Source organism: Rhinoderma darwinii, chromosome 2, assembly GCF_050947455.1.
Source record: "Rhinoderma darwinii isolate aRhiDar2 chromosome 2, aRhiDar2.hap1, whole genome shotgun sequence".
Taxonomy (NCBI): domain Eukaryota; kingdom Metazoa; phylum Chordata; class Amphibia; order Anura; family Rhinodermatidae; genus Rhinoderma; species Rhinoderma darwinii.
This window is the reverse complement of record NC_134688.1, coordinates 158,743,156-158,758,806: the sequence shown is the minus strand read 5'-3', so window position 1 is coordinate 158,758,806 and position 15,651 is coordinate 158,743,156. Positions and strand designations below refer to the sequence as shown.

Here is a 15,651-nt window from a genome sequence, read left to right as displayed (position 1 = left end):
GCCTCCTCCAGACCAGTTACACGCTCCAAATAAACTTGGTGTCTGCATTAAAGACAGCTATCTTAAATGGTCACCTGTATAAAAGACTCCTGTCCACAGACTCAATTAATCAGTCTGACTCTAACCTCTACAACATGGGCAAGTCCAAAAAGCTTTCTAAGGATGCCAGGGACAAGATCATAGACCTGCACAAGGCTGGAATGGGCTACAAAACCATAAGTAAGATGCTGGGTGAGAAGGAGACAACTGTTGGTGCAATAGTAAGAAAATGGAAGACATACAAAATGACTGTCAATCGACATCGATCTGGGGCTCCATGCAAAATCTCACCTCGTGGGGTATCCTTGATCCTGAGGAAGGTGAGAGCTCAGCCGAAAACTACACGGGGGGAACTTGTTAATGATCTCAAGGCAGCTGGGACCACAGTCGCCAAGAAAACCATTGGTAACACATTACGCCGTAATGGATTAAAATCCTGCAGTGCCCGCAAGGTCCCCCTGCTCAAGAAGGCACATGTACAGGCCCGTCTGAAGTTTGCAAATGAACATCTGGATGATTCTGAGAGTGATTGGGAGAAGGTGCTGTGGTCAGATGAGACTAAAATTGAGCTCTTTGGCATTAACTCAACTCGCCGTGTTTGGAGGAAGAGAAATGCTGCCTATGACCCAAAGAACACCGTCCCCACTGTCAAGCATGGAGGTGGAAACATTATGTTTTGGGGGTGTTTCTCTGCTAAGGGCACAGGACTACTTCACCGCATCAATGGGAGAATGGATGGAGCCATGTACCATCAAATCCTGAGTGACAGCCTCCTTCCCTCCACCAGGACATTAAAAATGGCTCGTGGCTGGGTCTTCCAGCACGACAATGACCCGAAACATACAGCCAAGGCAACAAAGGAGTGGCTCAAAAAGAAGCACATTAAGGTCATGGAGTGGCCTAGCCAGTCTCCAGACCTTAATCCCATCGAAAACTTATGGAGGGAGCTGAAGATCCGAGTTGCCAAGCGACAGCCTCGAAATCTTAATGATTTACAGATGATCTGCAAAGAGGAGTGGGCCAAAATTCCATCTAACATGTGTGCAAAACTCATCATCAACTACAAAAAAAGTCTGACTGCTGTGCTTGCCAACAAGGGTTTTGCCACCAAGTATTAAGTCTTGTTTGCCAAAGGGATCAAATACTTATTTCTCTGTGCACAATGCAAATAAATATATATAATTTTGACAATGTGATTTTCTTTTTTTTTTTTTATATATAATCTATCTCTCACTGGTAAAATTAACCTAGCCTAAAAATTCTAGACTGTTCATGTCTTTGACAGTGGGCAAACTTACAAAATCAGCAAGGGATCAAATACTTATTTCCTTCACTGTAATGGCGTTTTATAAACTTATGACATGTCAGAGAGACTTTCTAAAGGGGTTTTCCCATTATAAGTGATGACATATGGCTTGGATCTGCCATCTTTTCCTGATCAGCTGGAGGTCTGATTGGTGGGACCCCCAATGATCCTAAGAATGCGGGGGCTGTGGAATGCACAGCAGGTAGACAGCACCTGTGCTGTGCAGAGAAACTGTCTGAGCTCCTTTGCTCTCGGGATTGACAGATGTCCGACCCCCACTGGTCAAAAAAGCTTGGTGCTCTGATTGAATTCAATGTGGCAAAATACTTCTCACCCCTGTGCAGAATAAACTATTCCTATATGTCTTATCAGTTAAAGTGACGACCGCAGCCTTAAAAAAAACAAAAAAAAACTCCTTTTAAAAAACAAAGCCTACTATAAAGGTTGAAACCATACAAAAAAGGGGAGGCGGCGCTCCTCTAAGGTGATATTACTTTATGCCGAGAAAACGTTTTGTATCAAAACAGATGATTTATATGTTCATCTCACCTATTAGAGTTGTGCTGTGAGAGGTACAACTCTATTAATTGGCATGTGTGGAAAAGGTTCTTTTTACGGCGGGCTGCCACCCACTGCTCTCTCTCTGGGCATCGATCCATGCTCCAGGAAGGAAGATAAAAGAGTAAAAAAGTTGCAGTGTTTGGGTGTCGGCGCCTCGCTTGTGGAAAAGGAAATTAAGCTTTTTCAGTTCTAAAACGTGTTTTCCCCACTAATGAATGAAACATACTCTTTAAAGGAGTTTTCCCCACAAAAGACTTATCACCTATCCACAGGATAGGTGATAAATGTATGATCGCTAGGGGCCCCGCCACTGGGCCCACCACGTTCGTTAGAACGGGGGTCCTGAGTCCCCCGTTTCTCCTCACCGCACTACCGCAGTGAAGAGGAGTCTAAATGGAGTGGCGTTAGAGCATGCGCACTGTTGCTCCATTCAAAGTATATGGGACTGTTGGGGACTGCCAAGCACAGCGCTTAGTACCCCGTTGTTAATTATTATTTTTTTTATGAAATTGTGTTGGGGATTTGTACTGAGAGATGTAGTAAATACAATTGTATTCTAGATTTTGTGCCCAAACTCCCCCCCAGTGATCTTCGCTTTTACACTGTTGTAAATGTAAATTATTTTCAAAACCATAATAATAATTGGTTTGTTTGTTTTCAGGTTATACCCAGGTTTATTTCCTTATTGCAGCAGAACAGAAAATGGTAAGTTAGCCTAGTAAATGCTTGTGTGATACACCTAGATAGCTGATAAAACCACAAGACTAGAGAATCCGTGTAGGCATCTAAGGCTGTTTTCACATCTGCGTTTTTGGCTTTCCATCGCATGACTGTAACCAACGGCACCCGATGGAACCTATTGACTTTAATGGGTTCTGTGCGGTACTCCGCCAAGTTTTCTTGTCGTTTTGCCGGACAAATTTCCAGCAAAAACAACGTAGTCTGAAAGGGAGACTCTTTCCTCCGACGCAAATGTGAACAAATCCTAAACTGTGGACTTGACTTTTGGTTTTAATGGAGAGAATATAAAAAGCTGCAGCAGATACAGGGCTTGTTATATGGTGGTCTCCATTTATACATATCTCTCATATCCCCAAATAGACGTGCAGGGTTAGGAGCAGTCCACTGTAGATCTCTTGTTGCTTCCCTACTTGTTGATATTTGCATTTATTAGCCTTTATTGCATGTTAACCTGTTCTTTTCCCCCTTGTTTAAAGCTGTATCCATGGTTCTGGGAGACAAACCAGGAGCTTCCTATATGCATCTGATGTAGTGGAGGCAATATTGACCATTTTAAAGATGGGGAAGGTTGGAGAAATCTATAATATTGGTACAAATTTTGAGATATCGGTCTCACAGCTTGCTAAAGAACTAATCGGAATGGTAAGTTGTAGTAGGTGTCACAGATCAATTATCCCTTATCCCTTCTACATACTTAGAGCTGGTTCCTATTCTCCCAGAGTTTCAGAATGCGTTATTTAGCTTGCTAGCTGAATAGCGGAGGCTCCCAGAGTCCACTCGGTTATCTTTTCATTGACTTCTAGTAGATGGCTCTGGCATGTTATATGCCAGGTGTGCTTGACTGTATGTATGTTTTCCCATCATAGAAAGTGATGGCGTATTGCTTTCTGATTGGTGACGGTCTGACTGCCAGGACACCCACCGATCCTGAGCATAAGGGGCCACAGCACTGGTATAGCATTGCAGTCCCTTCACCGTTTTTCCCTTACAGTGGTGCTCACAGCTACTGCCTCACAGCCCCATTCGCTTGGCCTTTTTCGTTCCGACCCTTGGACTAAGGCCCCATGCACACGAACGTGTTTTTGCGGCCGCAATTCCCCCGAAAATCCACGGGAGAATTGCGGCCCCATTCTTTTCTATTGGGCCATGCACACGACCGTAGTTTTTACGGTCCGTGCATGGCCCGGGAACCCGCACCGCAGAAAGAACGGGCATGTCCTATTACGGACATCTTCTGCGGTCCGGGCTCATTGAAAACAATGACGGCGGCCATGTGCATGTCCTACGATTTGCGGGCGGCCCGCGGCTGACAGTCCGCAGCTGGCCGACCCGAAAATCACGGCCGTGCACACTGCTACGGTCGTGTTCATGAGGCCTAACAGCAAAAAACTCCTGATTTCTGCTGTGAAGGATGGTTGAACTAATGGTGAGGGGAAAAAAAGACATGTTCTCCCGGTTTATTTTAGTTATTGTCTTGTAAAAAGCTTTACAGTATTTCCTAGGCTAAGGCCATGTGATATAGTGTTCATTATACTAGCTGTGAATACAGGGTATTCACACAAATAACTTTGCCAGTACTGAAGTGGAAAAACTTACAATCCCAACCCTTTATTTTCACAGAATTTTATATTTTTGATGTGCTTGATAACTTTTCAGGCGTTATGATCATGATGTCTTGTGATTTGGTTGTGGCACACTTACTTTAAGACTGTCTTTTATTTATTTTTATTTTTTTCAATATTATTTTTATTGAGCCCATACTGAAATAAGATATTTCCATACTTCCACAAGATATGCATCCAGTAAATACAAAACGTCAAGATACATACATTTGTGTGTGAGAGAGGTTGTGTAAAATTTAGCAGGAGGTAGTGATGCATCCCAAGTTATGTTTTGACATCTTTAAAGTGATTCGAGAGCTTATATATGTAATATATAATATATTATAAACTTAAAAAATGAGTAGTTGGAGTAGGGAGATTTTGCAGTCAAGGTGAGTGGACGGGGGAAGTTTGAAGTAATAGATCTTGTGTAGAATCTTCAGGTGGATGTATATAAATTAACATTTATTTGGCTAGGAATCTTACGTTGTGTGCTGGAGGCCAATGTTGTAAATTAACAGACTTTCTTACGAGGCCTTGACTAGGGTTCTGGTCTAGGAAGAAATGGTAATTAGAGATCTTGAGGTAGAAATCTAAAATTATGAGCAGGAAAAAGAAGTCCTAGATAATGACCATATATACCTAATAATAATTTTTTTAAAAAGCCGACTTAAAATGGTTTCAAATTTGGTCTCCTTTTTGTCCAAAATCGCACCACTCCTGTCCATGGTCTGGGTTTGAAAAAAGCCCATCCACATTCACTTGCATTGGGTATGAGCTACAATACCAGCCACAGCCCATGAACAAGAGTGCTGGGTTTCTGGGACAGGGTGGGGACAGTCCCATTTTTTGGTAATCTCATATGGCCCCTTTAACCTTGTAAATGTAAAATTATTTTTAAATGGATCTCTTAATTTGGATGTAGGAAACAGATATAGTGTGGTTTAACGCTGATCAAACCTTCTTGCCCCTTTTCTGCCCTTACTTACTTGGAAATTCATTTGAAAACTTTAGTAATCTGGGTTAGAGAATTTATTAGGGACATTCTGCCTCTAAAGTTATTGGAAACACTATGATTGTTTGACAGTTCCTCTAGTAACCTGACTGTCAAACATGACTACAACTCAAAGCAGGTTCTCCACTGATCTCAAAGAATATGAAAAACAGCATGCTAGCAGTCACATCATGCCATATCCGGTCTAGGTAAAACAATAGGGGCTCCTAAATTGCTAGAACTGTATTCACTGGATACTCCACCAACACTAGATGGCACCTGGCACCCAGCACAGATCATGGATTGCTTGGTAGAAGGACTATGACTAAACTGCTAAAAAGCGTGAATCATGGCACACTAGAGTGTATTTTAAGGTCTCATGCCCACTTCAGTTTTTTCAGGGTGCTATTCATTTCAATGGGCCCATGCACACTTCCGCTATTTTCACGGATCCGTTGTTCCGTTCCGTCAAAAGTAGAGCATGTCCTACTTTTTTCAGTGATTCCGTGACCGTGGAGCCCATAGAAGTCAATGGGTCTGTGAAAAAAACGGACGGCACACGGAAGGCTTCCGTGTGCCGTATGTTTTTGGCGGATCTGTTGCCCTCACAACGGCAGGGCGTGCCAAAGTTCTCAGACTACAGTACACATTCATTCCTGAAGATGGATATTGTGAGACTCATAAGCATGGTGCATGATCACCCAGAACTTTGGGACATACAACGTTTCTCCTGGGACATGTGACCAGTTCAAATGAAGTTTAATACCGTCCGTTTTTTTTAACGGATCCGTGAAAAAAAGAAGCACAACATCCGTTTAAAATGGAAACACGGAATGGACACGCAGAAACAACATAATACCATAACGGACACACGAATCCGTGAAAAACGGCCGTTAAAATGGTGATGGAAGTGTGCATGAGGCCTTAGGGAGCGGGAATATAGGGTTTTTTAATTGCATTATTTTTATATGTAAAGTAAAGCAAATAACAGTCTTGTGTAATATTCTGTTTGTGCTTAACAGACAGATACAAATACAAATTAAAAATGAGTCATGCTATGTTTAAAAAGGGGTCAGCCTATGCAGGATATGTATACTATCAATAGGGTACGAACGTGATTAATAAAGACATATGGAATAAATTCATATATAACAATTGTGTGCTACATGCACGTAACTAGCAATAAGAAAGGTGCATATGTAAAGTGCTTGTGTGCAAAAATGCTATCCTAATTGAAAAACACCATTGTTTGGTGTAACAGTGTATTATGTATGTAAGGCATGAGCAGCAGAATAGTCCGGGCTCATAGGCATAAGGTACAGACTAGACCCAGGAAAATGACAGCCAAATGTCTAAATAAATAGGTGGAGGCACATACCCAAATTCATATCACCGCATAGGGAAGACGCCAAACCCGACGCGCGTTTCGGCGGATGCCTTCGTCCGACCCCCGACTGTGTAATTTTACGCGTCGCTGTCAAAAAAAACTGCCGAAATTGCCTCCCATTGATTTCAATGGGAGGTGGAGGCATTTTATTCCTGCGAGCAGAAAAAAATACTCTGGGGGGGAAAAAGAAGCGACATGCCCTATATTGAGGCGTTTTCTGGCTCAAAAACCCCATTGAAATCAATGAGAGACTGATAAAAACGCGTTTCGGCGGATGCCTTCGTCCGACCCCCGACTGTGTCATTTTACGCGTCGCTGTCAAAAGACGGCGCGTAAAAGTACGCCCGCGTCAAAGAAGTGCATGTCACTTCTTGGGTCGTTTTTGGAGCCGTTTTTCATTGACTCCATTGAAAAACAGCTCCAATAACGTCCGTAAAATACGCCGCGAAAAACGCGAGTAGTTACAAAAACGTCTGAAAATCAGGAGCTGTTTTCAGGCGAAAACAGCTCCGTATTTTCAGCCGTATTTTGCTAAGCCTTGTGAACATACCCGAATAGTGAATTTATGTTTTGAATTATGGCTTCTTCATTCGCTTCTCTCACAAAATCCAATGGTGTAAATGCATCTCCTTTACAATACAGCCTTGTTTTTTTATGTTTGAGAAGGAGACTGAATAAAGCCTTTCATTGAAGCGCCAACAAGCTCATGTGATACTGTTGGGCTTTGTGGACATGGCCATATTATAGCTTCACGCAGGAGCCGCAAGGATGAGATTGGATCCTGTCCTTTTGAGATCAGGAGCGCTTGCTTTGGGGAAATGTTTCTGATCTCATAAGGGGATATCCCATCTCACCCTTTGTACTGAATATACGGCTTCTGTGAAGTGCAGTAATACAGCCGCATGCACAGAAAACTTTTCCGGAAACCGCGGGAAAAAACTGCCGAAATTGCCTCCCATTGATTTCAATGGGAGGTGGAGGCATTTTATTCCTGCGAGCAGAAAAAAATGCTCGGGGGGGGGAAAAGAAGAGACATGCCCTATATTGAGGTGTTTTCTGGCTCAAAAACCCCATTGAAATCAATGAGAGACTGATAAAAACGCCGTAAAGCGGCCGATGCGTTATATGGCAAAAAAAGCTCACGTTTTTTTCCTTTGCCTGTTGAAGGAGGTAAAAAAAAAAAAAAAGCGTCAAACACCCGTGGTGCAAAACCAATTCAAAACCTGATTTTACAGGCAGAATTTTTTTTTTTCTTCTATTGGGATTAAACCCATTTGCCCAGTTCTGTTTCTTTCTTGGAAAATGTTTGAAATTTTAATTTACACCTCTCATATTTCACAAGAAACACATGAATAGTCTGCCACTATGGATGGAATGGTTGACCGCCAGATGTCCTCTGAGCTCTTTATGACTACTTTTATGACTTTTTTTTTTACTTTGTCATATTCTTCGTAATGAAAGAAAAATTCTTCAATGCTTTTTCACTTATTTTTCCAAGCTGCAAGTTTTGTTAATTACTTTTTTCTATTGCTTTCAAGATCCAAAATACCTCCTCCGATACGGAAACGGAGCATTGGATGGATTATGTAAATGACAGGTAATTCATCGTCTGTGATTTTAGGTGCAGTCAATGTATCTGCTAAACATGCACTTGGTATAAGAAATAAAACATCACAGTCCATCTCACATAAATTTTAGTTTTACATTTAATTAAACTTGTGATCATAAAGGTTTTAACATTGGTACCGCCGCGATCCACGGAAAGAAGTTATTCTTCACTGCAGTACCTGACACTGCCACACTTGTCCCTGTTTTTGTCTGGGCAGACATTGTCCGTTACTGCAATGAAAGGGTTCCTATGCCCAACACACCTGGGATCCCCACCAATCAGAAATTGATAGCTTATTTTAAAGATTGCCCATCAATGTTCTATACCTTAATCCCCCTTATGGCCAGTTTTACGCGAGCATAATAGTCACATTTTTTCTCCCTTGCACTTCTATGAAACTGGCCTGAGCATGATAAGGCTACAAAGTAACTGTCTTAATTGGAGCCATTTAATTGCTTCTGATCTGGAGGAATTTATTTTTTCTATCTTTGTGTTTTTGTATTTTTTGAAGGCCTGTCAATGATCTTCGTTATTTGATGAAGTCTGAGAAAATGTACAGCCTGGGTTGGAGACCTAAAGTACAATGGAAGGAAGGCATTGAAAGAACAAGTATGTTATATAATATCTTCATTGAACAGGTTGCAGCACTGTTAGGGTATGTTCACACGCAGTGACTAAAAACTTCTGAAAATACGGAGCTGTTTTCAAGCGAAACCAGCTCCTGATTTTCAGACGTTTTTTTAACAACTCGCGTTTTTCACAGCTGTTTATGGAGTCAATGAAAAATGCCTCCAAAAACGTCCCAAGAAGTGTCCTGCAGTTCTTTTGACGAGCCATCATTTTACGCGCCGTATTTTGACAGCAACGTGTAAAATAAAGACTTGTGGGAACAGAACATCGTAATTCCCATTGAAAGCAATGGGCAGATGTTTGTAGGCGTTTTTTCAGGCGTAATTCGAGGCGTCAAACGCCTGAAAACACTGCGTGTGAACATACCCTTTTTGAGCTGATTTTATACTCCTTTTATTAACCTGGGGCTTTCCAGAGTCTACTTTTTTTATATTTTAAAAGCAAATTTAGGGTTTACTAAACAGCATATGGGATGTGCACAGCCACACAGCAAACTTAGGAGAAGTGGCAGGATTTATACGGAGGAGCCACATTCATCCCAATTCCAGATTTCCAGTAATATTATTGGGATGTTTGTTTTATTGCTGCAGTCAGAGATTTGTCAAATAAGTTTAGTGAAACTCCTAAAGGGGAAATAAATACATTTACTGACGTTTTTTATACAATCTGGCAATTGTTGCGTTGAATCTGATAAGAAGTTGTGTTGTCATTATTTCTTCCTTCTGTTCTTTATTAAATGTATTATTCATTTATCTCTCCCCCATTTAGGGGGTGATAGCAGGGAATGCTTTTTATGTTTATAATCATGTTTATGATGGTGTTCAAACGTTTTTGTTTTCTTAGGGAATCAATATTTTTTTATAATGTCTATATAGATGTGTTGTTTGCATACAAATTATCGCTACCAATGCATCTTTTTTAAAGACTCTTGATTCCACGCTACTTACATGCTGCTGCAGAGTTTATGGAGAGGGACAACCATGCGGAATATTTTATTAAAGATACATTGGAAAGTTATTCAAATGGCACATTTGTGTACACATGAAGAAACCATTGATTCTCAAACAGCCTATAGCTGTACAGCTTGAGCTTAAAGGCTATGTACATCTTCTGAAATCGTATATGTTTTCTTTTTTTAAATAAAAATGTCTATCATGTGATTGGTGCAACTTTCAAAATACTTTTTATTAAAAATTATTTTAACTTTTTGAGATACAGCTGCTTTGTACCTGTAAACCGAGCAGCTGTATCGTGCGCTAAGACCTGAATCAGTCAGGTCAGCGCACTGACTGATTCAGGGAAAGCGGGTCCTGCATGTCCCTGACGCGCCAGATCCACCTGTAATCGATCACATCTAAGTTATGAACCTGTGATAGATAACAGGTGGATCCTGCAGGTCTCCCTGACACTGAACTCATCAGTCACAGGTTTCAGTGCTACATGCAGCTGCTCTGTATACAGGATACAGAACAGCTGTATCTCAAAAAGAAGAAATAATTTTTAATAGGTCTCTCTTGAAAGTTGCACCAATGACACTGATAGAAGTTTTTATTTAAAAAAAATAAAAAAAATATTTCAAAGGTACACATAGCCTTTAACATTATGCTTTATGGAGGCAGGTATCATAATTGAGGCAAGAAATGTGGTCCTTCAATGCAGTTACGCCAAAATAATGCATGGGAATTTAGGGCAAATGTAAACTACTGTTAACTGTCTTTTGACATGATCAGAAATCTGTAAACATAGGCAGAAAGCGCCACAGCTCCAGTGTTCTGTGACTTCTGAACTCACGTGTTGTGGCTTTGTATGGTACTAAATGTCCTGGCTTGCCTGTAAGCTAGTGAATCAACGGGCGATAACTAGAAAATGTACTGGTAAATTTACAATCCACTGAGCTTTGAAATTCTATAACCCCATAACTTTGTTTGTAGTGATGGATGGTTTTAAATAATTTAAGGGTTATTCCATAAAAAAAAAACTTCAGAATAAAGAACTCATTTTGCCTAGCGTATTCTTACCTTTTTATGGCAAAGCCTGACCTTGTGCGCCTTTCCACTCTCCGACAAATCGGCTTCTGTCATGTAACATCCAACTTGTCCTGCATTCTGAATAATACATATATAATTAGAGCCTGACTTTGACGTCTTCTCCTTGTCACTCGAGCAGGCCATATGTGCTTCTGTCGTGTACTTACTCCTCTCCCGTGCATTATATACAAGACATTTACTGCACTGGACAAGAAGTGCAGCACATGATACAAATAGATGCAGCCTACCTGAGCTGGGTGGAGGTCAGGCCTGTGTCATGTATAACACTTAGAGGATCTGTCACTACTTTATTAATGCCCAATCTCTAACTAATCTGATAGGCACCGTCATGCTGATAATTGTACTGAAAATTGTATCCGAAAATATTTATTATAATAAAGTTATGATCTTTTTCTTAAGATGCAAATGAGGCTATACTAGCCAAAGGGGCGGTAAAGCTGCTCATTCTCTGTGGGGGGTGTTTGTGTTGTCTGTATGACTGTCTAATCAGTATCTTACAGCTTCTCCCCTTCCCTGCACAGCGTGCTCTCCGCTTCCATTGTAAGATCACGATGTGTTTACACTTCTGGCCGCAGCTCCTTCAACACATCGTCTCATCGCTCACCCAGTAAGACGGTCCCTGAAGCTGAGATCACGCTGTGCAGGACAGGGGAGAAGCTGTAAGACGCTGATTGGACGGTGTCACACAGACAACACAAACACCGCCTGAGAGAGAAGCGTTCCTGCCACTTTGGCGGCTAATTTGCATATTTAGAAATAACTTTTAGAATAATGTTTTTGCATACAATTTTTACTGGAATTATCAGAAGGACCGTGCCTATCAAATGAGTTAGGAGATTGGGCATTAATAAAGTAGTGACAGATCCTGTAAACCTGTTCTCTATCACATCTAAGCTCATAACGCGCTGTCACCGAAGCTGTCAGTCCCGCTTCGGGTTTCATTGTACGATAGTTTCTATTTATTTCTTTATTATTTATTTCAATTACTTATATAGCGCCAACATATTACGCAGCGCTGTACAGAGGTCCTCTTCTCTTTTTTTGAAATTTTTTTTTACTGTCCCCATTGGGGCTCACAATCTAAATTCCCTATTGGTATGTTTTTGGGGTGTGGGAGGAAACCGGAGTACCCGGAGGAAACCCACGCAAACACGGGGAGAACATACAGACTCCTTGGTTGGATTTGATCCCAGGACCCCAGCGCTGCAAGGCAAATAGTACTAACCACTGAGCCACCGTGCTATGTATCCAGGATAAATAGAAGCTGTTTATCAAAAAGTAAAACAATATTTAAAAAAAAAAAAAAAAATACAAAGTTGCACTAAACACAGAAATATAGTTTTATTAAAAAAAATAAAATGTCTTTAAAGATTTACATAGCCTTTAATTACATCCCAGATAGGCATCTAAACAGGTACACTAATGAGGGTAGGAGAATCGCCAATGTTCTGGGCAAAACTCTGTTTCACGTTTGCCAAGGAAAGTAATTTAAAGAGCATATTCCCCTAAAATAAACCTAGTTAGACCCCATGCACACGAACGTGCTTTTGCGGCCGCATTTCCCCCGAAAATCCACGGGAGAATTGTGGCCCCATTCATTTCTATGGGCCCATGCACACGACCGTGGTTTCCATGGTCCGTGCATGGCCCAGGAGCCTGGACCGCAGAAAGAACAGACATGTCTTATTACGGCCGTGTTCTGCGGTCCAGGCTCATAGGAAATAATGGATGTGGCCATGTGCACAGCACGCGATTTGCGGGTGACACTCGCCGGCCGGCCCGAAAATCACGGCCGTGCACATGGCTACGGTCGTGTGCATGAGGCCTTATAGTTATAGCTGCGTCTAGGAGAGCTGCCGTTACAACTTGCAGGCTCCTGAATGGCAAATCTACTTAGTTATGGGGTTATGGGTGTATTACGGCGTAAATAGAGACATTAGTCACATCAGCCACGATGACAACCCCTAAGGAGCAGGACATATTGGTGGTCACCCAGCTTTCCCAGAAATGGCTGAGTAGACTTTTTAATAACCCCATGGAGGAGAACAATGCAGGGATTTATATACACTTGTGACTATTTTTATTTAATGTAAATGTGTGATATTTGTTTTGTTTGCGAAATGTCACTTTCTTTCTTTTTCTTTTAGTTGAATGGTATAAAAACAATTTCAACAACTGGAAGAATGCAGAGGATGCATTAGAACCATTTGCTTGTCAAGCATAGCTAAGAAAGTGCAGGGAACTGTGGGAACACGACCGCATGGAAGAAAATATGAAGTGAAATATAATGAAATGACCGCACCGTCCGGAGTGTGCTTATAATGTTACAATATGGATGAAGTGTAGAACGATTACACTGGAATTTATGTCTGTAATGAAATGCCGCACGTGGAATGAAGTTTATGTGCAGGATAAGGTTTAGGGTCCCGGGGAGGTCCGGCATACTTGAATAACGTACTGAAATGTTAGCTGTTTGGAGGCTTTCCTGCTATGGGCAGCTGTATCAGTAGGCACGGGTATGCTGCATTCATTTAGGCCAGCTCTACTGTTTCTGAAGCAGAGCTTTGATTGGTGGAGGAAGTGCTTTATTTAGGCAGCCTCCAGAAACTGAAGTAATGATTGGTCTATCAGAACATCATTTGTAACCCTTTAAAGCGGGAAAGCTTGTGCTCGTATGTGCAGCTGATACTTTGAGCAAAGTGTGTGTTGTATTTCTTAGAAATAACACGGACTAGTTATGACTATTATGCAGAATCCCATTGACCTCCGGGACCCTATGGCCGTCTGCACCCCGACCAATTCCTGTGCTTGTGCAATAAAAGAATGTGCCTGCGTTATGTGATGATGTAATGTATGTTTTACTCCGCAGGAAATGAAACCATGTAAGCCCCTTTACGATCAAGCCTGTTTGGGCCTTCATCGCCAAACCATTTTTATTTTATTTTTTCATTTTTCCATCCTCACATTCCAAGAGCCGTAACTTTTTCATTTTTCTGTCGCCGAAGCTGTATAACGGCTTGTTTTTTTTCAATGGCACCATTTTCAAGTACATATAATTTATTGATTTCGCTTTCATAAATATTTTTTTTGTAGTTCTGAATTATTTTGTAGTTTTTGCTGTTTGGTTTTTTTTTTTGCGCTGTTTACTGTGCAGTAAACATGACATTAACTTTATCCTTAAGGTCGGTATCGATGCTGCAATATATGTATAGTCTTTTTTTAAATTTTAGTGCTTTTGCACTATAAAACGTTTTATGGAAAAAGTCTTTGTGTCGCCACAATGCGAGAATCCATCGATGTAGCTGTACGAGGATTGTTGTTGTTGTTTTTTTTGTGGGGTGACTTCAAGTTTTTATTGGTACATATCATTTATTTATTAGCTTTTATTATTTTTGAGGGGGAAATACAAATGAAAAATTAATTTCGCCATTGTTTTTTGCTTACTCCAGTATAACTAATAAGTTAGGTTTGTTTTACGGGTTGTTATGATTGCAGCGGTATCTGATATGTAGGAGTTTTTTTGTTTGATTTTTTTTATAATGACCCATTTTTTTATTTTTTACCCCATATAATTTGTTTTCATTACATTTTTTGGGGTGTACTTTTTAATTTTTATTAAATACCATTTTACATTTTTTTTGTTTTACTAGGGGTCTTGAAGCAGCGATTCTTTGATCGCAGATATATTGCTTTGGAATACTCTCCGTGTAAAACAACCTATTAGGCCATGCCAGTCAGGCCAGTTACTGATGGCAAACTCGGGGGCCTTTGTTAGTATATATCCATCCCGATACAGGAACGTGACGGATATATCTGTCGCTTAACGTTAAAGGGTTAAACTTACAAACGTTGTGAATAATATGAAAGGGAGTATTTATAATGATATAGAATTTGCACCTTATTAATTGTGAGATCTATCCATGTTGAATGTTATTTTTTGCCTGTTGGTTGTCCTTTACATCACACAAAGTTTGTTGTAGTGAGTAATTCATGAAGGGGGAGAGACGTTTTCTGCTGCAGGTCCAGTTTGTGATTGGAAACCTGTAGTTACATGTAATAACATATAGCAAAGAGAGAAGCTCGTTTCCAATGTGCATAGAAGTCCGATCTGAACAAAAAAAGGTTAATAAGAGATTCTCTTCATTTTATATTGTAAAATAATTTTTTATTCAGTGCCTAGTAAATGAAATATTTTATAAATGAATAATAAATATGGCTTTATACAAGTTTATTTCTGTCTTCTTATCCAGGAGTGTCCTGTTGTCAGCTATTACGAGCCTCCATGTTCAGTCCATATTGTTAGAAAGTATCTGAATCCTACATTGTCCTGCTGGAAGCAGCTTGAAAATCGTCTCTATTTTGGCATAGTTTGTTGCCTAGAAGTCAAAAAGTTGGAGTGAGATTCTACACGTTTATCAATGTGTTGCATCTGTTGGTTGACCGCGCCCCACAATTGTGGCGCTATGACCACGGCTGTGTGCCATCCATTCCCATCGGACATACTGTAAAAAAAAAACAAGGTCTCCTCAGCATGCTGCGGCTCATACAGGGTACTGACGCAGAACAGCATCTGGGCCTTAAATGCAACACAGCACTCAATGTTATCAGTGCTTCGTCACATACAACGTCCTGATGCTGCCCGGTGTAAGAACCCCGTTTTTCATCGAGGTTTTTCACAATAAATGATGTTGCAAAGAGGAATCTTTGCTTCGCATGATCTGTGACCCACATGATT

The 15,651-nt window shown here is 40.8% G+C and overlaps 1 protein-coding gene across 1 annotated transcript in view; it reads left to right on the top strand.

Moving 5' to 3' along the window:
* The window catches only part of TGDS (TDP-glucose 4,6-dehydratase), a 51,360-nt gene extending 36,218 nt beyond the window's left edge, over positions 1-15,142 (top strand). Inside the window, exons 8-12 of the mRNA XM_075852386.1 lie at positions 2,568-2,611; positions 3,124-3,289; positions 8,168-8,226; positions 8,750-8,847; positions 13,064-15,142. Coding sequence (XP_075708501.1) covers positions 2,568-2,611; positions 3,124-3,289; positions 8,168-8,226; positions 8,750-8,847; positions 13,064-13,140 — 444 coding nt within the window. The 3' untranslated portion in view covers positions 13,141-15,142. The remainder of the gene's footprint in view (positions 1-2,567; positions 2,612-3,123; positions 3,290-8,167; positions 8,227-8,749; positions 8,848-13,063) is intronic.
* Positions 15,143-15,651: the final 509 nt, after the last annotated feature.